The sequence below is a fragment of the Eublepharis macularius genome, chromosome 11, assembly GCF_028583425.1.
Source record: "Eublepharis macularius isolate TG4126 chromosome 11, MPM_Emac_v1.0, whole genome shotgun sequence".
NCBI classification, from domain to species: domain Eukaryota; kingdom Metazoa; phylum Chordata; class Lepidosauria; order Squamata; family Eublepharidae; genus Eublepharis; species Eublepharis macularius.
The window spans coordinates 56818045-56833643 of NC_072800.1; the positions used below are offsets into that span (position 1 = coordinate 56818045).

General features: G+C 39.0%; 1 protein-coding gene across 1 annotated transcript in view; it reads left to right on the top strand.

Moving 5' to 3' along the window:
- The window catches only part of THSD7A (thrombospondin type 1 domain containing 7A), a 378974-nt gene that overhangs the window by 56953 nt on the left and 306422 nt on the right, over nt 1–15599 (top strand). The window contains exons 2-3 of the mRNA XM_054991106.1: nt 5396–5492; nt 11619–12158. Of these exons, the coding sequence (XP_054847081.1) occupies nt 11999–12158 (160 nt within the window). The 5' untranslated portion in view covers nt 5396–5492; nt 11619–11998. The remainder of the gene's footprint in view (nt 1–5395; nt 5493–11618; nt 12159–15599) is intronic.

Consider the following 15599-nt stretch of genomic DNA (forward strand, 5'->3'; position numbering starts at 1 on the left):
TACTTACTTGTTCATATTTATGTTCCTTCCCCTTTTCATGCCATTTTCTTAGCTAGATAGCAATAGTAGGTTCACAGCCAGAATATTCTGCCATTGCTACTCAGCAGATTCAAGCATTACATAAGCAGTGCAGTGATCATAATGAAGGTTCATCACCCTTTTACACAGATCAGCTCTGTCTGGTTGAGAAGGTATTTTGTTTCTCTAGCTGTCACAGCAAAGAATGAATTTATGCTTTCCAGAAAATGCTCAGAAGCAACTATGACATGTTGCAAATGAGGTTATCTTCTGTATCTCAAGGGATGAACTTTTTGTATTACCCGAGCTTCTGCCTCTAATAATTCATTTGAAAGCTTCCCTTGCTATCTGTAATAAGAAAAGTATAACATTACAAATATAATATTAAAATCTGCAATGATTTCAGTGATCACAATAGTACTAATTTGCATCCTTGAAATTGTCATGCCTTCTTAGTGTTCTTTTGACCTGTGATGGGGCAATATCCTTTAATGCTCTAATTCTTTACAAAAGACTTTTTTTAAGAGTTCAGAGATTTTAATTACTTAGTAGATAATGACATTTTTTTAAAATCCAGTAATTGTTTTTAGATAGTGTCTTCCTATAAATGTTCATACATTATTTTCACTCTTACTAGTGTATCACAAATTAGAAAAGAAAACATAAAGAAAAGTCAGTGCTTTGGTGATATGAGCGGGCAAGATAATCTGAAGATACAAAAGAAAAGACCACAGTATGCAAAGGGATAAGAACAAAAATGAGGTTTACCATTTCCCAAAATGATTTTTACAAAAATAGGGGAAACAAACTGATAACAAAAGAAGTAAAGCAATAAATAAATAAACACAAAAAGCCCCTTACGCTTGCCTTTCCTAATAGTTTTTTTATAGAATTAATTTTACCATTGGGGACTAAATTTATTGTCAAGGTATAGAGTATAAGATTTGAAACACGAAAAAGAAAAATGTTTGGAGCTTGGAATGGGGGTGTGGGATGGGAGAAATCAGGTGGAGAGGAAGGAAAGGGCAATTGGTCAGGGAAGCTGGGAGCAGAAGCATGCTTTGATATGAATAATCGCCCAGTGGTGACATGCAGCCATCATCTGCAGAAACATCACAAGTTTAGGTTCCTTCCCTACTTCCTATCTTTAAGTTAGATTTCTGAATCCAGATATGTCAGCAATTCATTGGCTGTCATCTTCTGGTGATGGCATAGAAGTTTCTGTCCTGACTCTCAGCTGAAGCAGGTGAACAGGACAACAGCACAGCTGCCCAAATGTCCATGAACAAAGAGTAAAAATGTGTTCAGGACCAACTGCAAACCTGGACGGTTGGCCTGGTTTATCTATAATGTGACATAATTATAGACTGATTTTTTGCTGACTCCGGTTTGGATTATTTATCTTCCAGAGTTCTTTGTAGTTTTCCAGAAATAGTACTCAATGGGAAAGTCAAGGTTTCTTGTTTGTATGGACCTATACGCGAGTTGTTAAATCGCCTTAAGAATATTTTATAATTTTTGGTTTCTACTTAAAAGAAGCCCAAGATAAGAAACAGATCTACCATCTACTTTAATTTATTAATGTGGGCAGAACTTCTCTACGAATGGTCTAACTTTACAGGATGAATTTATTTCCTCTGTAAAAATGGGTAAGGAATTAGGGTACAGGGGTATGTTTACAAACAACAGTCTTTGTTTGATACAAAACAATTAGAAGCCCCGTTGATTGATATATGCTGGCCTAAATGTGGTCAAGTATGACACCTAGAGGCCACATGAACTGTATCTTTAAAATAATGTATTTTAGTTTAATATGTATTCGTTTATTAGGCTATTTATTGAGCAATTTAATCTATATAGCATACTAACTTTGATTTTAAAAATGCCTAACATGGTATTTTCAGTTCAATGATATCATACAATGTTTTAAAGGTTTTTTTAAAAAAGTATTTTCCCCTATCTTTGTTCAAATATTTTATAAAATTTGTTATAACCACATGACATACATAGCGTAACACAGCATTGTTTGGAAATAATAGTACTTTGACTGGGTGAGAGGAGGAGAGCTTTTCCTGGAAAACCCTTTGTGTTAGTGTTTATTGTTTACTCCATCTATGTTAGATGTGTGTATGGGAGTTATTTTAATTTTCATTGTTAATTCCAAATGGTTTGCTACTGGGTTGATTCATATGGATTTGTATCATATTGCTTGTTTTGTTGTTGTTTCATTTTCATAATTCTATTTCATCATTATTTACCATTGATTTCAATGGAAGCTCCCTCCTTCTTAACTGTGTACCTTCATGGTTTTTCATCTAAATTAGACAACGCTGAAAGGTATCGTAGTACTCTGCTAAGATATCCGCAGTGCCAAATTTAAAAGAGATGCCTTTGAAGCAATGAAATGTGCTCATATTTAACATTAAAGTGTATGGGGGAAAGATTTCAAACATTAACCCAGACAGCACTGCGGCCTAGCTTGAAGAATGGTAGCGTGAGGCAGCCTTTCAAGGCAAGAGCATTTGCTGGCACAAAAGAAGGCAGATCACCTGGGCAGGTATGCAGGCAGCAGCAGGAGGAATGTGCCTATTTTTTATTATTGGACGGTGTGTGCTTTATTTTTTAACATTTAAGTACTGTGCTTGGATTACACTTGGAATATTGATACAACACTGATTGGATTACACAAGGTGGACCACAATCAAGTTTTAGAAAGTAGTAACTCAAATAAATTCTAAATTAATTGTATTTCCCAGAGATCAACAACTGTAGTGGTGGTGGGGGGCACAGTTAAAAAGCAAAAGGGTTTTGTATAAGTAGAGGACAAGGACACACTGAGACAACACACAGTGAGTCAAACACTGAAGCGCTCTATAAAGAAGACTAACTAATAAAGAAAATAAGACTGGGGCCGGAAGAGGGTGTTGAATAAAAAAATAGGACTCCAAGGAGCTAGAAGTGGAAGGAGAAAGCAAGAGATAAGAAGCAAGCCACAAATCAAATAATGTTTAAAGAACTGAAAAATCGAAGGGGGAGGAATATAAACAGTAAATTGCCTCAGAAAGATTCAGAGAACACAGCACACAGAGAACAGAAACTATTTGCCTTGTGACATGCCAGAATAAATACACAGGCACGATTATGTGGGATCATAGTTGTTTGTTTATATTCATGTATTGAATTATTTAAATGGCTGATCTATATCATTACTTATTTGAACATAGGCTGACTATTTTGAGGGTAGGCTGTGCTAGGCAACTTCCTTGGGTGCCCACTGGGCAAGTCCACCCTGTATGCAGTTCTAGTGCTATAACTTGCAGTCAATCAAGAAAGCCCAGAGGGTCTCTTCCCCTAAGGAACAGAGCTACCTATGCCTTCAATAGGGAAACATTGCCTGTAAAAACACAGACAGAGAGAAATTGCAATAATGAAAGCTACCAATTAAAAGGAAAGAAAATCGTGATTTTTTTTGTTATAGGCTGTTTTGATGGGGAATTATTGTCATATTCATGTTAATTACAATAAATATGAAACACACCATTTCCATAATTATTGCAGTTAATAACAGAAGAAATGCAGAAGTCTATGCTGTTTTTCAAATATTTTTGTTTTCTGATTCTTACTTTAACCAATTAAGTGTTGCAAATAGAGTAACATCATGAAGCTGCTGTCCAGTCAGATATATTTACATTATTACATCAGTCAGGGCAAACAAAGTCAGTTAAGGGTGAAGGCAATGATTGCTGGATCAGTGGAATACAGCCAGTTAGGGATCATGTAGTAAATGCTATGACATCATTCAGTTAGCTGCATGACATTGTCCTAGAGGGCAAATGAATTGAGAGGGAATATAGGAGTGGACAATGTAAATAAACAACTGAATGTTTTCATGTCAATTGCTGAAAAAACTTTCAAAAGAAGTGAGGAGCGAAGGCTTTTTGATGCAGCTAAAATGTTTCTGAAACATAAGGAGTCATTTAGCTCAGCTTTAATTGCAACTCCATTTCCTTGACTGAAACGAGTTCTATTGTTTCAAGTGCATTACTTCTTTGGTTGCTTGTCCTTTCATGCTTGAAACTAGGCATGGGCACAAACCAAAAAAAATTAACGAACCAGTGGTTTGTGGTTCGGTGCTGACAACGATCCGGAAGTCGCGAACCACAACGAACATTTTCCATCACCGAACCAGTTCGCAGTTCATGGGGCTCAGAACGGCCCTCGTTGCACTTAGAGAGCCCATATTCCCAGGGAGTGTTTTGCAGGCTCTCCTACAGCCATCACCCACGTTTGGACAAGATTGCAAAAGGGATCTTGGAGTTATACCCTCTTCAATCCAAGGCCCCAGGAAACTCCCACAAAAATCCAAGCTGAATTATACTCAGTCTCTCTCCCCAAAGGCTAGCAAGTGGCAAGCAAGAGCTGTGTCCCACTCCACTGCTCGCTGAAAGTGAAACCCAGCCTGGGAGCCCATGGCTATTAATAAGCTCAGGTCCCATTGAGCAACACAGGAGGTCTGTATTTGGCCATCAGAGCTGCCTATCAGGGGTTGCAGGGATGAGATTGGAGTTCCCATGGCTACAGAACACCCCCTTCCCCCTCCCTCCCCTGGGTGTCTTCTCCCAACTTGTAACCGCTTTGCAGCTCCGTGGTTGGAAGGAAGACCTGCCAATCAAGGTAAGCTGGGCTTCCATTCGGGTTTCCAGGGCGACAGAAGGAGCGCAAACAGAGTTCAGGCATTCCCTGGCTCCGTTGCCAGGGGAATTGATTGCTGGCGCCTGAGTGTCTGGCTTCCCGAATCGTGGCCAAACGCACCAAACCAGGCCTCTCCCGAACTCTGGTTCGTTGGCCATGGACAATCATGAACCGCCAGATTGTGATCGCGCGATTGCCAATTTCGTGGGTTTTTGAAATTCATAATGCGGTTTGTGCCCATCTCTACTTGAAACCCTTCGGATTTCAGTCTTGAGTCAGAATCCATGCTGTGTAAGTGAGTGGCACTAATTCAGGCTAACCATGTGGGCTGAAACTTTGCCTGTCATCAGAGCAGTGTGGGAGCCCCCACAGCAGTAGCTGCAGTGATGGCACTTGGGGAACACACAAAATTGGTCTAAAATGATTCGTTAAGAAAGTCCTGTAATTCAGATTTGACTGTCCATACCCAGTTGTGAAACAGGTCTTCTCACCGAGCAGATTATGAGTTGCTGCTCTTTGCCCAGTGTAAAATGTTATAGTGATGTCACAGTACAGGTCAGAAACAGGTCAGAAAAAGATTCAGCCTTCCATCACTCTTCCTAGTTTGAAAGAAGATAGATTATCTTCAGAAATAGAAGCCATCTCTTTAGTTTTCTGACCATTTGTGCATAATTTTTTTATTTAGGGGGAAATTTCCAAAGAAATTGAACGAATTCTTCAGTCAAACTGGAAGACATGAAGATATATTCATTGTAACAGATGACTGGAGAAGGATTAAAGAGGTGTGTGTGTTTTACTACGCTGCTGAAGCAAGGCATGTGTAAAGCTGCCCAGCTTTGTTTCCTAATCTTAAGCACTGGATTTCTGTGGTTACCAATATGCTTGTTGGCATATTCCAGTTATATATGAATTAATAAAATATCAAATTATTGCATTCAGGAACCAGATCTTTATGCACATGTGTATGACTCACATTGTATCATGGGTTTTGTATCATGTGGTGTTGTAAATAAAGTCACTGAAAAGATGGTACATTCTGAAATGAAAAATCAAAAAGAGTCCAGTAGCACCTTTAAGACTAACCAATTTTATTGTAGCATAAGCTTTCGAGAATCAAGTTCTCTTCGTCAGATGCCTGATCAGGCATCTGACGAAGAGAACTGTGATTCTCGAAAGCTTATGCTACAATAAAATTGGTTAGTCTTAAAGGTGCTACTGGACTCTTTTTGATTTTGCTGCTACAGACTAACATGGCTAACTCCTCTGGATCTATGGCATTCTGAAATGGTTATTAGAATTTTTCTGTGGGAATGCTTGATGTAGTATTAGTTGAAGTTAACTACAGAATATGATGTTTCTTGACTTAAGGGCACATTGGTTGGCTTCGTATACTTTGTTTCCTTTTTTAAAGAGCTTTTGGAAGGATATATTTACCTCCTATTGTAAATACAGAGGTTTTTATTACTTTCAGGTTTCTTCTCCAAATGGAGTTCCAAGAAGCATGATCTCTGTGGCTTGGAGGATGTGAAAAGCCAACAGTTCTCTATAGCGCGCTCATAATGATACTACAGGGAGCTGGGGGTGGGGATGGGGGTGGGGAAAGGACAGGAAAGAAAATGCTGTAACCTGATAAGTGGGTTATCAAGTAAAGCATCCAGCGCAATATGCTACAACCAGTTCTTATGTTCAGAGGAGAAAACATAAGTCAAGAAGATATATTTTCCTGAAAGAACTGACCATTGGATTTCGGGCGTAAACCTGTATATTGAAATCACGTGATGGGTTAATGTGTTCTCTGAACCTTAATCTTCTTGATAGAAGGGTCTGCTGATTCCTTAGCTGTGTCTTTGTAATTAACTAGACCCCAGTAGAATAGTTGTCAGCATTAGATAGCCATGTCAGTACTTTTCATCAGCCATCACACTAATCCAAACCAGTGCTGAAAATGGACTGGAAAATGTGTAATTCTGTGTAAAATGGAAAAGGCAACCAAAAAAGAAAACTTCTAGTTTAGATCAGTGGGCAGTATTCTCCATCAGAGCGTGGAACTTCCCAGAAAGGAACAGCCACACAGGTTTGTGTGTGTGTGTGTGTGGGGGGGGGGAAGTGAAGAAAGATGGGGGGGGGACAAAATCATTCCTCTATCCTCTTCCACAAACTCTGCCCCACTGAAGAAAAGGATCAATATCATCTGCTTGTCCTTTCTACTCCAACGCACCAGTGTGCATGGCTGTTCCTCTCCATGGCTCACGTGACCCTAGGAATGATCTTGATAGGGTTTGGAAGGGACTGCAGAAATGGAGAAACATATGAAAACATTTCCATGCATGGATGAATGGATGCTGCCCAACATTAAGTAGTATAGCAGCCTCGCCGCACTATAGAATGCTGTTTACAAAGCAGCAGTCTCTCTTAAGTGCCAATGAAAACTAGTTTGAAACAGAGATAGCATTGAATGCACCATTTGAGTTTTATTCCCAAGAAATAACATTTAATATGACAACCTCTTCTTAGGTTGGTGTCTTTTGGTTTATAGGTTTTCTAGTGTTCAGTTCCCTGAGATCAGTGTGTTAATGTGGATTTGTTAAAATACTTACTGAGCTATTGATTCACTGACATGTTGCTTTCACTCAGTCTCTTATTGAATAAATGAGAGTGGCCTAGTTGCCAGAGTTATTGAGAGGGTGGAAAAGGTAATGATTGTAAAGCCACACGTGCATAACAAGTGCTATATCGATTAATAACAACACTTAACGTTACCTTCATGGAATGAGAGCTACTGGAGAAGGTTTCTGTCCCATTGTAAGTAAACAACTTGCTCAAATCTTCTTTCTTCTGTTGAACTGAAAAGGAAGCCAAATTTATGCATTCTAGTTAAATTGGAATTGCACATTTTGAATTGACTGGTGTTTTTAGCGTATGAGAGAAGTAGTAAAGACATCCAGTCACAGGAAATAATGTACAAGAAGGTAATTCAAACCAAGCATTACCAAATGACTGAAGCATTAGATTGACAGGCAGAGGTGATTGTTCGCATTCTGGGCTGTCCAGCAGGAGAGGAAGATTCTTAAAGCAGCTTTAGTGCTTTAACCAGGATGAGTTGCCAGACACAGGGAATTCCATATTTCACATATCAGGAAACAGGTTTTGACCAGAGAGAGAAGGGTTTTTTTGACCTAGCTTCAGAATGGGCCTTTAGAATGACATGGCCATACATAGGGTGGCAATTAAATAATACATTATAAAGGAGAAAAAATTTCTAAAGCTAAAGGCCATTGCTTGTGACAGGAAGTATGTGTATAGAGTTATACCTTCAGATGCATATCCAAAACTATATTTATTGGAAGTAATACTGTGTGAGTAGAAGAAATCTGCATTTGGATGCTCCTCCAGGAATTGCCCACCTTACTTTCAGCGGTGTGTACATACCTAAATGCACGTTTGCACTGATGTACTGTCCCAATTAGACAAAGAAGCCTGCATTGACTGGGGCAAGGAAACATTACTGGCTACAGTTCCACCTAAAATCTGCTCTCTTGTAAACAATTTGATGCAGTATTTCACAAAGAGAGGTGAACATTGTCCAGAAGGTATGTACGCATTTTGCAGGAGCAAATATATGTGTGAAATATCTCCTCCCCTCCTTTTAGGTTCATCATTATTATAGATAGGTGAATTGTGTCACCATGGGTTACTTTTATTAGATAGCAGGGACTGACAGGCTCACAGCACTCCCCTCCAGGTTCTGACCAATAGCAGTCTTTTATGCAAATAGACATTGTGAGAGTAATGACTGGGACATTATCAGTAACATCTAATGTGACTTCTCCATTTGAGTATTTGGTTACTCTTGTGGTTACAGTCAGTATTATGGGCCTTTTATGGATTATATGAGATAAATGATTCTAAATGTGCCTGCATCAGATTTGGCAAGCTAGCAAAATATCAATGTGGTTTCAACTTTCCAGCCAGGTATGTTTGCCAGTAGATATTTTTTGAATTTCTACATATGTGCTTGTACAACTATTTAGTATATATACAGTGTGTTTTACTATAACATAGATACAAAGTTGAGCAAATGATAATAATTGTTTGTTTATTGAGTCAATGGGAAATACATAGAAAATGCCAAACTACATAATCAATCATTTCCCATGAAAGGCTAAAGAGTCTCAGGTTTTTCAGTTCATTAACTAATGGGAAACATAGAGATTTATAAAATTATACCTTGTATGAAAAAAATGGATAGAAAGAACTCCCCCTCCCCTCTGTCCCAAAATGCTAAGTTCAGGGACATCAGTGAAATTCATGGACAGTAGATTCAGAACTCACAAAAGAAAGTACTTGGACTTGTGGAACTCTGGTCACAGGATTTAGTACTGGCCACTAAAGTAGGTGGCTTTAAAAGAGGATTGTAGAAAATTGTGAAGGACAGATCCAGTTGCTGTGGGGGGCATCCACTGGTGGCAATTTTGACCCATGTTCCTTGCATTTGGGCCTTCTGGGGCATTTGACTGCCCCTTTGCAAGACAGGATGCTTGATTAGATGGACCTGTTGATCTCGCAGGACTTGTCTTTTGTCCTTATCTCATTCTGAAAAGCATCCTTGTTAGGTATTGCCTCAATATGATCCTTAGCGTAGTTTGCTGTGGTATTTCATTTACATGCCCCACCCACCTCACAGGGTGATTATTATTGTGGGGATAATAATGACATACTTCGTAAACCACTCTGAGTAGGCGTTAAGTTGTCCTGAAGGGTGGTATATAAATTGAATGTTGTTGTTGTTATTAAATCACTAAAATGTAGATTGCCATCCAAGAAGTCGCTAGAATACATGCAAGCCTTTCCATGTCTCCTTTTCAACTAAGGCTCCTCAGTTTTGGTGTCCCAGTTTTTGGGTATCGTTTTGTAACTGGTGAGCTGTTTTCACAGGACCCTGAAGAAGTGGAGCTCAACAGGCATCCTTTTGGACAAGGGCATGGAATGATTCGGCTCTGCTTGAACTGTCAATCCTTGTGTCACATTTAGCTATTAAAACATTTTTCAATTCTGCCCCTCTCCTCCTTGTAACTCATAAAACCCCTTGAACACTTAACAACCGGTTCCTAGTTCAGAATTCCCTGCTGTGAGAGACTTCTTTGCTGTTCAGTTCAAAAGCTCTCTCTGAATCAAAGTAGTGTAACAGGCATAGCAGAGATCTAAATTTAATAGTCATGGCAAACCTTAGCTTCACACATTTTTATGTTCAGGGATTCAAGTATTTTTGAAGGGACTGGGAATTCAGATTTTATTTGTGAATTCAAAAAGTATTTTTTTATTTACCCTATTTGAACTTTTCAAAATAGCAGGATTTATTAATTTAGAGAGAACAATTAGGAGGTTTCCCCCAAATTTGCATTAAGTTTCTGAATTCTTAGAAGCTGTGTTCAGAATGGTCTGTGTTGGGTTATACCAGTAGTAAAATGAACAATCTCTAAATTAAAATAAAATGGTTGAGGTAGATTTCTGTGTGTTTACTATACCGTAGCTGCTGCTATGAGTTCTTTGTCAGGAAGCTATAAATTTGTTAGGCTCATGGGTTTCTATGTATCCCTTATCAACCTATAATCTCCTGATTGTTGCCTCTTTTTCAACAGCTGAGGAACAGTAATCCACCCTTGCTTATCTCTCTTAATCACAACCTCACAGTGCTAGGGCTTCCTGAGCCTTTAATTCCCTTTTAGAGGCGTAACAGAGTGGAAAGTAAACAAAGACAAATTTGCAACCTTCAACATTGCTAATTTGCTCTGATGTCAGAATATTTAAATAGATGAGGACTGGGGAATTATTTGATCAAGGCTGCTTTTAAATCCTGTGCATGCAGAAGAAATGAAGTCTGGGATGGTTCTGAAAAATGACAGGTTTCCCAAGAGAGGATGGGTGAAGGTTTTCTCTTTCAACAACAGTAGCTCCATCATTTAAAACTCCCTAGTTGCTGTGTTTTAGTAGATCTCCCCCCCCCCCCGCCCCAGTATTTTACAATAGCTCTTCTGAGAACACTTCCTGTACCCTCCCGTTCCTTGATATGTAGAAAACATTAGCCAACACAGTCTTGTTTTAGTTCATGGGGTGAATTTTAAAATAACACTGTGCTTCAAAGGATGTAAACCTTTGTCACTTCAGACCCTTACTCTGGATTCTTTTCAGCCTAGTGCAGCCTGCTAACACATTAAGACCAGAAGCTATTCAATAACTCTTAAGTTCATGTTTACAAACAGTGGTAATTGCACCCAAACCCAGTTTGACTTTGCAGTTTATGCTTTGTGAACACAGGAATGATTCAAGTATATGTTGGAATGCTCATGGAAACACATTGTCATTAAGAAATATTTGATAGAGATTTTTAGAACTGCCTCTTCATTTCCTCTTTAAGATATGCAGTTTTAAGATTAAACTGCAAGTTGCTCCCCCGTACCCATTTAGGAGAGTAAAATATATAGATAAAGACACTTAAGAATGGAGCTATATTTCTCTTAGTTCATGTAACTTAAAGGGCAGATTTAATCAAATGCATGTCTCAATGCCTTTGTTATTCTTCACTAAGTGTTCAGTTTATCAGCGTTTTGATTATCCACAACTGCCTTTCTTTCACTGCATTTGCTGTTTTTATTACATGCCGGCAACTTGCTTTAAAAGAACAGGGAAATCATTAGCACTGAATAGTTTTGTTGCTTTACCTGTTTCAATCATACACGGTAATTATATTTAAAATGGCATACTGGGGTTGTATTATTTTGGATATCTTTCTCAGAGATGTGCAGAAAGCAGCATTTTGCAGTTTCATGCATCTGATTACAGTATTTGGTTATTTGTGTTTCTTCCCCCTCCTCCTCTTCCTCCTCTCTCTCTCTCTGTCTCCCCCCCAGCTGGTGTAAATGACTGCTGCTGCCTCCCAGACCAAGATAACCTGCTCAGTCAGTTGGAGCCCCCTGTGGACAGCTGTCTCTCTCAGCTGATGGAAGCTGCTACTAACCACTGAATGGGGGAGCGTGGAGGAACAGCCACAGTACCAGCAGCCGCAGCAGCTGAAACAGTGGCGGCAGGCAGTAACAGCAGCAAGCAAGAGCTCTATTGTTCCCTGATGTTAAACAGTTTTTCCTTTTCAACTGGCATGCACAATAGCTGGGAAGCGATTTCCATTCTGCCATCCCTGTGAAGAAATTCTGAAGGGGGGGGAATTTACTCACGCCCCCGGGGTTATCCATTGTACTGCAGATTCTGATACTGAACCAGGCTTCTGGAAGGCATGGGGCTGAGAGAGAAGAGCTCAGCTTTATCCGATGGTCCAGGGGCGTCCGCTGTTCCAAGCAAGTCTATTGGAGTTCTTGTGGTTCTTCTGTTTGGAATCTGGGGAGCTAAGGCACAAAGTGAATTTGAAACTTCATCTGTGTATTTGTGGAAGACGGGTAAGTGAAGAAGAAGGGCATATTACTGCTTTAATTACATTTCACATTGGCTGTTCAGGCTCCTGTGTAATACATGTCCTTGGGTTTATTTTTGCTGGAGAATATAATTTTGTACAATTTAATGACAGATGGCTTTTCAGATTGTTCTATGATTGTTTAACCTTTCTGTTGTTTTCTCATCACTCTGTATCCCAATGTTATGAAAAGTGCATACTAAGTTATTAAGAAGGGGAGGGAAAAATAATACCAGTGCTTGACAGTATCCTAAGAGCATTAAAAAAGCACAGAGAAAAGATGAGATACCGCATGTGAGTCTATCTCAATTGGCACAGAATATATTTCAGAAGTCATAATGGATGAGGAATTGGTATTTGTTGAATTCAGGTTGATTGCATGGTGTATAAGGACACGTGAGAGCTAATGATAGATTAGGTGAAATAATCCAAGGGTTGCCAGATCTCATAACTGAAGAGCCCATGGCATGTAGGGTGTATGGATTCAGCAGCACGCCAAACTGATTATTTCCTTGATGCTGGCACTAATGAGCAATGTGTCTGATTTCCAAGACTGAGCAGTCGCTGTTGTGTTTGCTCCTAACTTTTTAATAAAAAACATTCTTGTTATGTGTGTATCTACTGCACTGATCTACAGCCATTTGTGCTACAATGATGTATTTTTTGAAGAAGAAACCGACTTCCTCTCTCAGAGATGCTTTGACCCTTTTTGAGACCCTAAGATTTCAAAGATTTATTGACTTGCAATGTTTCAAAACTGGAAACATCACTTCTCTAGTAGTGTTAGGAACAAATCACCAGGAAGATACCATTGTTGTTTCAAAATGTTTGTTATTAATAGAGATTCAGCAACAGCAAAAAAAGTGCATTAAAGGTTAGAGGTGGGTGTGGGTGTTTGTGTGTGTGTGTGGGGGGGCTTGCACAGATTTAGTTCTTGCGGGTGGAGAACACTCTTGGCCTTTTTCCAAAGAGACAGATCAATTTACAATTATACTGATACCCTGATTTTTTAAAGACTGCATCTATCCAGCAACTCAAGGAGCAGATTAAAGGGGAATTCAATTCAACTGGAAGGCAGGCTCTCCCAATAATTCCAGGAGGAAAGAAATTTAAAGGGGGAAACCCCCTCTACTGGTCTGCTTTGATTCTGAAAGATCGATGGCATAATGACAGTGATACAGACCCAACAGTGACCCTGTGTTATTTTCTTTAATTGAACCATTGACACATTTAGGAGATTGCCTACTATCCAATTAAAACCAGGGGTCAGTTTAAAATTGCAGGAAAAAAACACATGTACCAAGTGATGCAACTTTAGTATTACTTGCTTGTGTTATAAAGACATTCTGCTAAACTCATGTTTAAGAGAGTATTGATTCTTTGATTTAAGTAAAATAATAGAAAATACAATTCTGCAATACCCCTCCCTATTTACTGAATAGATCTTTTCAGATAGTGGCAGGTACTTAATACTTCAGAAAATGGCAACATGGAGTAAAGGTGATAATAATTAAATTTAACAACTTACTGATACACTGACGCATTTGCAAAGGGTAGCACAATGCCATTTAGTATGGAATAAATCAGAGGGATCCCATATGCCTACCCTCACTATAATACTGGTTCATTTAGCTAAGGGAGTAAATTGGGGGTCGGTAGTTGAGGACAGAATTTAATTTCATTTTCAGAGGAAGGATATTTAGAAGTATTTAGCACATGACTGTACATTACAGTGTTCGTTCTGTGTAGGCACCCTCCACTTGGCAGTTTACACTTCGTATAGATTTATTTGTTTTTATATTGTATTTTCTTGTCAATCTTATTATACTTTCACTTTGTATATTTCTGCCTAAAAAAATATTAAGTCTGTGTTCTCCTCCATAGTAAGCTTGTGAAAGTTTGACCTGATCAGAAAAGCTATCGTCTTCATCCAGGTACTAGAAGTAAATGAATTCTTCCCTGAAGAACATCACTAATACCTTGCCAAATTTGGAAGAGGAAGAAAGATGCCCCTAACACTAGTTAGCCTTGTCTCTCCTGATCTCATAATGACCAGATGGTGTACTTTTATGTTATTTCCAAAGACATTCAATGGCCTTCCTACTTGTATGACCTCCAGACTATCAGTCTCCCTGGGAAACTAGCTTTCCTAGAATAGAAAGCCCAAGGAATGCCAGAATCAATGGGATACAAAAGTCAGCTACCTGGAGTTATCCTATTAGTCCAACACATCTTAATAAAGCATCTCAGTGCCATCAGATTTTCAAAATATTTCCCAGGTTTGTCAGTCCATTAGGCCCCTGTGGGAAGTATTGGCAAGGAGCTCTTGGAATGAGCTAGAATCATCAATAATCTAGACAGTTTTGTATTTCCAGAAGATTGAAGAAAAAGATTATATGCTAATTTGGTGAAGGACATCTTCTGGAGTAGGGCAAAAGTTGCTAGTGTTAACATTCTTTCATGTTACTATTTTTTTTTTTTTGCTAGAGTTGTGGCGCTTTCCCCCCTCCTCTGGCCCAGAAGTTGTTAGGGCAATAGTTCATCTGACATGAATGATGAATGAATATTTGGATATTAGAAGTAGATTGTTGTGTTGATTGGGAAACAGAAAAAAATGTAATTACAGAGATGAGTCTTTCCTGTAAAATATCAAGTTGTATCCAGCGGAGAAGTTTGCAGAAGTTATTGGCAGAGTGGATTATTCTCCTTCCCTTCCCCCCAGCATATTGCTGCTGGTCCTGAAAATCCTCCTCCATGCCCTGTAGGAGGGGCTGCAGTGGGGAGGGGGAATTGGGTGGAATTACCACCTCCTCTGCTAGAATATGAAGCTGCATCCAATTCACCAATAGCTTAAACAATTTATTTTATTTGTTGGTATAATGCAAATGCTAGTTTTTGTATTGTTGGGGGAGGGGCAGTATTGGATGAAATAACGGGATAATATTTTGTTTTAACTAAAGGCCAGACTCAGCAGCAGTGAAACATATAAGGGGCTAAACCTTAATTTGGTCCTGAATCTCACTGACCCCAAATTAACTCAAATGAGATGAGTCTACTACGTACTGAGCCTAGGAACTCACTCATCATCAGTATTAATATCATCGGAGGGGCTTGTGTTTATCTTTGGTAGGAGATTGGCAGGATACGCATATATGGCTCCTTCAAGACCTTGCCAGGAAATATATGAAGGGGATTTGTTTGCCTGTTCACAACTTGCATTTTTAAAATGCAGACAGAGGAGAATGATGTTTCAAGCTGCTCCTGGTGCATTTAGAAATATAATGGTAGCACTGACAGGTTACTCAAGAATTCAGTAACAGAAAAGACTCTAGTTAAATAGTGTGAGGTAAACCCTGACAGCAAAATTTATTGATTGTGGATTAAAGCTCTTCAAACTTTTAGGGGGTGCAGAGTACATTTACATTTC